The sequence below is a fragment of the Dicentrarchus labrax genome, unplaced genomic scaffold, assembly GCF_905237075.1.
Source record: "Dicentrarchus labrax unplaced genomic scaffold, dlabrax2021, whole genome shotgun sequence".
Classification (NCBI taxonomy): Eukaryota; Metazoa; Chordata; class Actinopteri; family Moronidae; genus Dicentrarchus; species Dicentrarchus labrax.
The window spans coordinates 13,162,956-13,172,963 of NW_026136707.1; the positions used below are offsets into that span (position 1 = coordinate 13,162,956).

The 10,008-nt window shown below is 39.3% G+C and overlaps 2 protein-coding genes across 2 annotated transcripts; both read right to left on the reverse strand.

Moving 5' to 3' along the window:
* Positions 1-357: 357 nt before the first annotated feature.
* On the reverse strand, positions 358-4,056 carry gra (granulito). Its single transcript, XM_051406411.1, has 7 exons — positions 3,459-4,056; positions 2,355-2,437; positions 2,195-2,253; positions 1,732-1,789; positions 1,464-1,570; positions 1,313-1,371; positions 358-904 (listed from the first exon to the last, which is right to left on the reverse strand). Exons 2-7 carry the CDS (start codon positions 2,434-2,436, stop codon positions 877-879), a joined length of 393 nt encoding a protein of 130 aa, XP_051262371.1. The 5' UTR covers position 2,437; positions 3,459-4,056; the 3' UTR covers positions 358-876.
* A 135-nt stretch (positions 4,057-4,191) lies between these two features.
* rbm12bb (RNA binding motif protein 12Bb) lies at positions 4,192-9,361 on the reverse strand. Its single transcript, XM_051406409.1, has 2 exons — positions 9,209-9,361; positions 4,192-6,543 (listed from the first exon to the last, which is right to left on the reverse strand). Exon 2 carries the CDS (start codon positions 6,519-6,521, stop codon positions 4,599-4,601), a length of 1,923 nt encoding a protein of 640 aa, XP_051262369.1. The 5' UTR covers positions 6,522-6,543; positions 9,209-9,361; the 3' UTR covers positions 4,192-4,598.
* Positions 9,362-10,008: the final 647 nt, after the last annotated feature.

The following is a 10,008-nucleotide window of genomic DNA, read 5'->3' on the forward strand; positions in this document are numbered from 1 at the left end:
TTTGTATTCATGTATTCATTTAAGCTCTGTTTGGGTTTTCATCAACCCCCCTTAGGAAAAAATCTGGCTCGTTAGCTGCTAAATGCTCCACTATGTTCCCCAGATGATCGAAAACACTGCCAGCTGTTTGGTGATGGGCAGGTAGCATACAGGGCTCTGCTGAGAACAGCTGATAGCTGATAAATGAGGATACAAGCAAGGTTGAGGCTCAGAAAACAGTCAGCTGAAAGACACTAAAATAGTCTTTAAAAAAGAGGGGCACTGCAGAGTTAGGCAAAGTCTCTCTGTATGGTCACTGAGTGGCACCTGGCAAGTTTGAATGACATGACAGAAAGAAAATGTCAACACACCAAACGGTTTAGCCAAACACTCCTTTATAAGTCAAGTCAACATGTTTACCAAGTCATGTTAATTCACAATGTTGATGTAATGCCAACTAATACAGCAGATGGCAGACATCACTGTCACTTCAGGTATGGTTTGTATTTGTTGACTCTAATAATATGATGAGTGATGATGAGTCTGAATTGAATGGCTTTTTTTTTCTTCTTCTCGTTCCTTTAAACAAAACATTAGCACCACAGCTGAAAAGTAGCCATTAATATCTTATGTTTAGAACTTTTTTTTTTTACAAAATATAAATACTTCACTACAGCCAAAATTGTACACAGCAGAAAATATAAGTAAAATGCAACACTCAAAGTAAAGTGGTGTTTAGTATTATGACTTTGTGCAACTTCACCTCAAAAGGTCATCAAAATAATAAACATGCAAATTAAAATATCACAAGTTAAATTAAATTCACTCAGAAAGCAGTAAGAAAAAAACAAACACAAACAAACACTCTTTGGGGTAGGGAACACCTGTGCAAATGTCTTAGGGTGAGGGAAGCCTTTCTGCCATCCTAAAAACAGAAACAAATATTTTTCACACTGTTATTTTATTAAAAGATCCAGTGTGTAGGATTCAGTGGCATGTAGCTGTGTAGTTATCGCAACTCTGTCGCCTCACCCTCCTCTTCCAAGCACGAAGGAGAAACTACGGTGGTCACAAAACACCCAGAATACCCCCCCTCATTCTTAGGTAACAAAAACATAATGATAATTACCTTCAGGTGATAATATACTAATGAAAACATACCTATAAACATTATATTCCTTTTCTGCTAATAGAGCCTCCTAAATGTTACACACTGGACGTTCAAGACACTGCAGTAAATTCAATAAAGTAAACACCCATAATAAAGCACATAGTAAGACAATGATGGAATAACCAGAAGGGAGTGAGAGCTCGCACTTAAAATTAAACTCACGTTTCTTCTTTTCCTCCATTCCACCTCATTTCATGAAGCCTTAGGTCGCCAAGATCTCTCTGTTAAAACATAATTAATCCACAACAGTGTTGACAACAGTTTTTTTGACCATTTAGTGAGGATACCACAATGAAAATTACACCCAACTTACTGCCTCGTTTAAGACTATCGGGTGCTCTGGCAAGAATTCCGGCTTCTTCCTGGCCTGAGGACAACTAGCCAGACCAATTAAAAAATCTCTCGAGTAAGATATTCTGCCTACAAAAAGAATATATATATATATATATATTAAATACATTACAAGAGTTAGAATCAGGCAAATCTGAAAAAGTATGCTGTTATTCTGATAATAAACCACTGGTGGTTCATGATGACATTTTCAAGTCATTAAAAAAACACTTTTAACTGTGGTGTCTTACCTTCTTTCTGTTTGTGCAGGTTGACAATCTTGTAGAACTGCTCTATGCCAACATTTGTCTATCGAGCGCAAAGTTAGAAAAAAGGCAAATGGTTATTTAAAAGGAATTTTAATTGGGGAAAAACACAAAGTGTGTATCCGTGAGACTCAAATACTGAAGAGCAGAAATTACTAAAATAAAATAATCAACAACAATTTTAAATAATCAATATAATTGTTTTATAAGTAATATATCAAGCAAAAATGCCAAACATTGAACAGTTTCAAGTGTATACAACACATTGGAAAACTGAATCCATTTGGGTTTTGGACTGTTGTTTAGGCAAAACAAGCAATCTAAAAGGAGAATTGTGATTTCTTTTTACATTTTACAGATGATCAAGAAATGATAGAAAACATAATCGATAGTGAAACTAATGTAATGTTTCAACCCTTAAATTATCATCTTCTTTGGGATTTCTTACCTCTTGATCCACCTCCTCCATCAGTGCCTGAGCACATGTAGCAGTATTCATATTGGGCTCTAAATGAAGTGATAGAGTTATAATATGAGCATGCCGTTAAATATAAACAAGTTTATTCATCCCCATAAAGAAGTCTGACCAACTGATGCAGACTGCTTACCAATGTCAACCTGAGGGCAGCGACGCAGGGGTCTCGCTGGCTCCAGGTGTTTTTGGAGGACTCTTCTCCTTGATACCTCCATTCTGGTGTCAGTAAGGGTCAGACATGTTTTAAATCTACTAACCACTACAAGGCTTGCTCATCACATTTGCTGAGTGGTGCTGTGTTACTACAAGCAGATGTGTGTATATATACATATTTCAATATATTACTTTTCACTGCTTTCCAAATGTTGCAGACAGTAGCTGTAGTGGGTCAAAGCAACAGGTGCATGTTGACAATAGATCTGAGAAATGTATTGGGATTAGTTGTATGCCAGGCTTCAGCTGATCTTCCTCAATTCACAGCAGAACCATATGTAATATTAGAGTTAAGTATTTAAAGTAAGGACGCTAATTAGCTAGTTAGGTCATAAGTATCTTATACAATCAACGTTAAGTTTCTCAAGTGGAGTTACTTAGAATAAAAAACAAACATATAAGTTAGCTGTCACTGATCAGGGATGTCCCACCATGAGTAGCACAACAGCTAACATGAACAATACAATTGGACCTATTAGCTTAAGTAGTTTAACTGACAGTAAGCGAACTTGACATGAATAAATAATCTCTTAATACTTGTAGAACGCTGTTGATAACTCCCTTTCTACCTTAGTTGTACAATAAAGAAGCAACTCTGGAGAAAAAGTTAAAATAAATCACTGTTGCCCATCACAGTGTTTGATGGCAGACATCTGTGTCAACCATGGACTGCATGACAACGGCCAGCGGCTACCATTAGCGGTTCAGTCCAACGTTTACCAATCATTTGTTGTTCAACGGCAGGGACTAACGACCGTACACCGTTTCTCATTTTAACATATTGCGGATAAAATCAGAAGTTAACGTTATGTGGTTAACAAATGCCGCTTCAAAATGATGCAAAGTTTGAACTTCTATGCACTCCCTGCATCTGGATGTTAACTTACCATAATTCTAGCGAGTAATTATATTAATTATATACGGGAAAGTTCACGTTACAAGTCCTCGACGTAGTCGTTTTACTTTACGTTTTTACTATATATATATATATATATATTAAAAAAAGACATGTTTAATTATTCACCTGTACTTCTACAAAATTCCCTCAGCGTGGTTTTCTGTCTGCTCACTTGACCGGTGACATGTTAAACCAGCACCTCCACTTCCGGTGAACAACTTTCAAAATAAAATGTATTACTATAATACAAAAGATCTATTATCACTAGGAGCAGAGCATTGAGGAAGTTGCTTGCACATTTAGCCAAATTATCCCACAGGGCTTTTGTTGATACGTCTTCATGTCATTGTGAAGATGTGGTCATAAATACTACTACTACTACTAACTTCCATTTTCTTTTTTTCATGAATAGGACATTTTCCAGAATCCATTCACCAGGTGTAATACTATATTTAGATCTTTGCTAAACACACAAATCATAGTCATGTACAGTATGTTCTGGCATCAGTGCCGTTTTCACCTTAAAGTCCATATTATTTGTAGCCCAAGAGGATGCTACACCTGTCACTGGTGTTAATTGCTTACATCAGAGACAAGGGGCAAGGGCCAATATGAATACACATTATTTTCTCATAGTGGTCACTCTTCCTCTCCCTCATCTCTTTTACACGTCTTCCTTTCGGACAACTGGAGTTTATAAAAAAAAGCATTACTATATCCCAACTTAATATTCAGTCATGAGTACATTAAATCACTTAAGGCTATTTCATTGAACCCAATCTAAATAAATCATCTACACAAAGTTTGTCAGTAAGCAAAATATACTTTAAGTGATGGATATGTGAAGAAAAACGGACAATTCAAAGGTAAGTGTTTTTATAAAAGCCACACTTTTCACAATAGCCACAGATAGTAAAATTAAATTTACATACATTTCTCCAGTGTTGCAAGCTGAATTATACAAAAATATTTTGATGAAAAAACAAAAACAGAATATTTAACTAAGATGAGCATTGCATACAAAACCCATATTAAGTAGTAGACAAACCATATTGCCTAATCAAATATATTTTTTGCAGCTAGGAAAAAAAAAAAAAAAACCTTTACTGTATTCCCAATTATATAAAGCCATGCCACATTAATCAAAAAGGGAAGGAAAAAAAGGCAATCACCTTCCTTAAATCCACTTTGCTTCAATCAACATTGTGTATATGTATATACCACACTACAAGGGCATGTAAGGTACCATGGAAAGCAATGTCACTTTCACACAAGTGTTAGCTGTATTTTCCTTGGACCTATTGGTCTTCCACTCAGTTCCTCAACTGCTGTTAACGCCTCCTGACGGGACTCAAATACTGCAGTTGCAGAGCCTCTGGGTTTTCCACTCTGGTCGTACTGCAGTGAGACAGATCCAGGGATAATGCGATATCCATAGCAAAAGTCATAGATTTCTTCGCTTCTGATTTGGAATGGCAAATTAAGTAGCTTCACACAGGTGGGACCATCAAGATGCTGCACTGAAGGACCAAAACCCCCATGAACGCCATTACCTCTGTCTTGTGGAGCGTAAGGGCCTACTGCATAGGGCTCGTAATCATAACCTCCGTGGCTATTGGCCTGTACATTAGTCATCGGTCCGTTACCATCACGAGAAATCCTAAAGTCAGGGTACTCTGTGTCACCAGGCCGATAGGATGCCTCGCTGCTCCTGCCTGAGTACTGCTCCTCTCTTGGCAGTGTCTCTTGCACAATTGTCTCTTGCACCAATGGTGGCTCAACACCCAACTGCCGCATCTGAGAACGTGATATGCATTTCAGTATGACTTCTGACCCAAGAAACCGTTGTCCATTGAGAGAGAGTGCACTCATAGCCTCTGCCTCAGACCGGAAGAGAATCAAAGCCTTTCCCACCCCAGCACCTTTATGGTCATGCAGCACGAACACCTTGTCCTCTGTAATATTAAACCCAAGGAAGAAGTCCATGATCTCAACTTTCCGTACATCAAATGGCAGGTTTCGCACAAACAGACACACTTTCTCAGAGTCATAAGCATCATTGGGGTAAGATGGAGGCCTCTCCTGAAACCTTTCCGGGCTTCCAGGAGGTTTATCATCCATGCTCTGAGATTCCAGAAGGGCGATCATTTTCTCTCTTGAGATCGGGCGGGTAAAAACCCATCGGTTGAGAAACTGCCTTTTTTCGTGGGTCAAAGCCTCACAATAGTCACGCAGACTCTTGAAGAGCACAAATGAGGATCTAGTTCTTCTACCATCACCGTCAATTAAGTGCAGGATCTGGTCATCCTCGAGCTTTGCATTACGAAAAAGCTTTTTAATGTCTTCTTTCTCCACTGCATACGACAAATTTTCCAACAGAACGCAGTACTCATCGTCAGAAGGAGCAATGGACCTTTGGGCCAAAGGTGACTGTGACCTTGGATATTGTGGATTCCTCTGATTGCGAATAGGTGATCTCTCCCTTCCAAAGTTGTTATCCGTGTTGACAGCCATTGACACGTTACCAGTAGCCCGACGCCAGTCGTCTAAGGTTGTTGTTGAAACCTCCACATACCTTGACCCAATGTATCTCCTATCCCTCTTCAGGCCTTCATATGCATCCTCTCTTGTTGCAAATTTGACGAGACCTTTCCCGTTCTTTACACCATGTGCATTTTTCAACAAGACTATTTCATCAACAAGTAAACCACCAAAAAAGTCACGGACATCCGCTTCAGTCACAGAGAATGGCATTCCTTTTAGAAACACACGCAAGTAGTCATCAGTGTTTGAAGCCCTCAGGTGTTGGGGAGGAGGGGTATGGCCCGATCTGCTACCTGATCTCCGGCCCACCTCAGGGTCCACAGATCTTCTAGCCCATCTTGCATTCTCCTCGTGTCGCCTCTTTTGATCTAGCTCTACATTTTTTGTACTTCTTTCAAGGATGCTCTGCATCTCTGTTTTACTACTCAGTAGCAATGCAACAGGTGAACCCTGAATGCACCCCCCTGACCGTGTCATGGCTCTTCTTGCATCTTCATCTGAAGCAAAGATAATGAACGCTTCCTCTCGCTCCCCACCAATTATATGTACCCCTCCATCTGGAATTTTGAGGCCAGTGAAGAATTTGCGAATATCCTCAGAGCCTGCTGTGACTCTCAGTCCCTGTAAACGGATGACGACCGCCATGCTGAAGCACAAACAACAGCACCTGTAGACAGAAGGGTATAGAACAGCATTATTGCCAACAGAGTTTCTCTAGCTCAGTGTCAATTTCCTGGCATTCCAAAGAAACACCACTGAACTGGAAGAGCAATGTTAGAATAAAGGACATCAGAGACCATGTACACCATTACGATCAATGCCCACAACAGCCCACATATACTGTAGGTCACGCTTGTTGAAATGGCACAAACACACTACAAACCAATTGCAAATTCTAACCAGAATCAAAATTTACTGTATATTCCATCAAGTTCCATGCAAGACTCTCTACCACAAGACTTTTATTACTCACAGTATTCTCCATAAATTAAAAATGCTATCCACCGCTGGCTTAAAAAGGACAATATGGCATCGGGTCAAAATACACAAAGCAACACAATCTGGCACAATCATTTACCCTTCCTCCTAGATCCATTTTAATCATTCTCATCATTGGAAAAAAAATGAACCATATTATCTTAAATACTGAAGAAAGAAAATGTTGTGCACACCTCACACAAAAAATATATTTTGTTAACTATCCAAAGTTGTCACGTATAATTCAAGGAAAAGCAGTCGATTATATGTTGATCTTAAAACCACTACTGGTGGTAAGAATGTTTCAAGGGTCAATTCTTTAATAACAAATAGCTGATGAAGCTGTAGCCTTTGGAGGGCTGAAACCTAATAGACAGAATCTGTGTCAAATCCCAGACAGCCCACACAAGACTGACCATAGCCATCATTTCAAGTTCATGACCTTTTTCCAAAATCAATGCTGCATCCATGTGTTGTGCATCAGTGTCAGGTCAGACATTTCCAAGTCCACCACCAAGAATTTCAACTGATTCAGCCAGGGTTGAATTCAGAACAAGTATTTTTGCTTTTGAAGGGGTCCTCTGAATCCGACAGCCTTGTTGATCCATCATCAGACATTTATATTTACTACATCAGTACCAGCAACGATCCAGCTCCAAGTCTGTCACTCAGGAACCACAAGCCGTAAAGCACCAAAAGAAACATTGATTTCTGATCAAGAAATACTCACTTACCAAATGCCAAGACAGTCAAAACTGTGTGTGAATGTTTTTAAATTGCAGCCCACATGTCTGTGCCTTTAAAACTCCAGAGTATCACAGCATGGTTAAGGACAATAACAGTGGTTTGGCATATTTAAGTTAGCTGAGTACTATCTGCTTACACTCACTCTGTAAGTGGCTGTTATTTCCCAAAGCAGCCATTTTAGTTTCTGTCTCTTTAACTCTCTGTAATAATGGTTTAGCTCGTAACAAAATATTTTATCCTGGGACAAATTCCCATGGCGCACATTCCTTCTGGGTAGTTCCATGTTAGATCAGTTAGAAGGACAGATTTTCCACCTACAAGTAGTTCATGTTTTCGAACTGGGCTCCATGAAGCACACACTTCTAACCAAAACACACTAACTACAAGAGACGTACAACTTCAACTGCAGTAAACTTGCAGGGGAGCAGTGAAATCTGTATTTCCTTTCACTCAGAGGTTCCTCCACTGCATCATTGCCTTGCTCTAACACCAGTCCCAAAATATTCCATTCATGATAGAAAAAATTCTCTGTTGTGGATTGCATGATTTGGCATTTTAGCACGCTGCTGCAGTCTGTTCATTCCAGAGGCTGGTGTTCTGGTTAATCCAATAGTGGCAGTCTCCCCTCTTCTTGCCCTTTTCCCTGTCACGCCGTGTTCGCCTCAGCAACTTTTCCTCTGTACACTCTGTCGCAAGCGGATACAGTAAAACCGTTGTTCCATAGAAAGTGGATTTGTCTTCTCGTCGGAGCTCATCGTCATTCTGACTGGCATTGGAATTTGCACCACCAAGAAAGACTCACAAATCACTGACCAATTACAATGTTGCTATTATTATCTTAAAGTGTACAAAGATGAATTAAAACCTGAGTACCCTGGTTTTCACTAATGCAAGTTGTAAGCCACCTGTATGGCTCTTTTTTTTTTTAAACCACAAAATGGTAATCAACCATTGCTTGGTTTCAGACCTCTGAACCAAAGCTCACAACAAATGTGAAGGCGCAAAGCAATTCAGATTAATCATCAGGCAATAACATGGCTACACACAGACATCAGATACAACACCACACAAGTTAGCCAAAGTCTGCCTCAACTGCTCTGTACCTCAAGTCCTGAAACTAAACCTATTCTTGTTGTATTGTAAACACAATACAAACTTTATTATACACCGCTCATCGCCACTGGTATCACCTCAGAGTGAAGCCATTATACTTTACAACAGCACCACCACAGCATTTCCAAGTTGGCCTAAAACACACAGCTAACGTACACGCTATCTTGTCGCCATCGATAGGGCCGACATTTTATCAATAACCGCAAGGTTGACTGACAAAACCTGAACAATATGAAATTATTTTAATATTGTGTGCTATTTAACTTGGCTGGCGTTAACAGAAATCGTTAACTAGGATGATAGCAAACGCCCTTTCCGTCCAGACAACTCTGAGCAAAGTGTCAAGGTTAGCCAACGTTAGCCATGTAGCTCATGATGTAGCCAGCTAGGCCTCAACTGTGGCTCATTGGACGGCCAACGCCGACCCGCGGCAATAATGTATTCTGTATTAACAGCACCACACATAGAGCGACCTCACCCAGAGCAACACTTACACAATGGACAACCACAGACTCTCGAGCAAAATCGAGATTATCGAAAAGATTCAGGTCAAATTTCGGCTTCGCGTCACTCTTGTCTCAAAGATGAAATCTTATTTTTCTTGGTCTTCTTCTTCTTCTTCTTCTTCTTCTTCAGTTTCTAATGTCGAGCTGCAAAGCATCGTGAATGGTGCATGCCGCCACCTACCGGATGTTGACATAAAATCATCTACCGTGTATGACATTTCTGGATATTAAACCTGTTTTATGTTAATGTTTAAATAAAGTTCTTCCTACCTCTAATTGTTTGTCTTCCGTCTTAAATAGATTGAGTCTCTGCTCTCTTCCCATTTATGCAATCACATCCCTCATTCTGTGTATTTCTTCACATTTTCAACGTTTTCCTTACATGTTTATCTCTTCTTTTTCAGGATATATAGTGTTGTATTGAGTGGGTGTCTTAATCCTACATTTACCTTACTTCTCTGATAGAGAGTTCAACTCTTCCACAGCAGCCTTTGACATTATATATATATATATATATATATATATATATATATATATATATATATATATATATAATAAAGCTCTGGTCCATATAATCTCTTTAGAAACATTTCAGTATGTTTAGATCATAGGCTGTATATCCAGAAAATAACTTTATGATGTTTTGTTTGTTTGTCACTTCATCTTCCACATGGGTTTTCCTCGATTCTTTTATAATAACAAGGTAACGCTGCCTGTAAGTCTTGTCTTCATATATTTAATTCATTAGTCACTCGTCGCTGCAGTGCGCTCCAGGGTTCGCGCCAGCT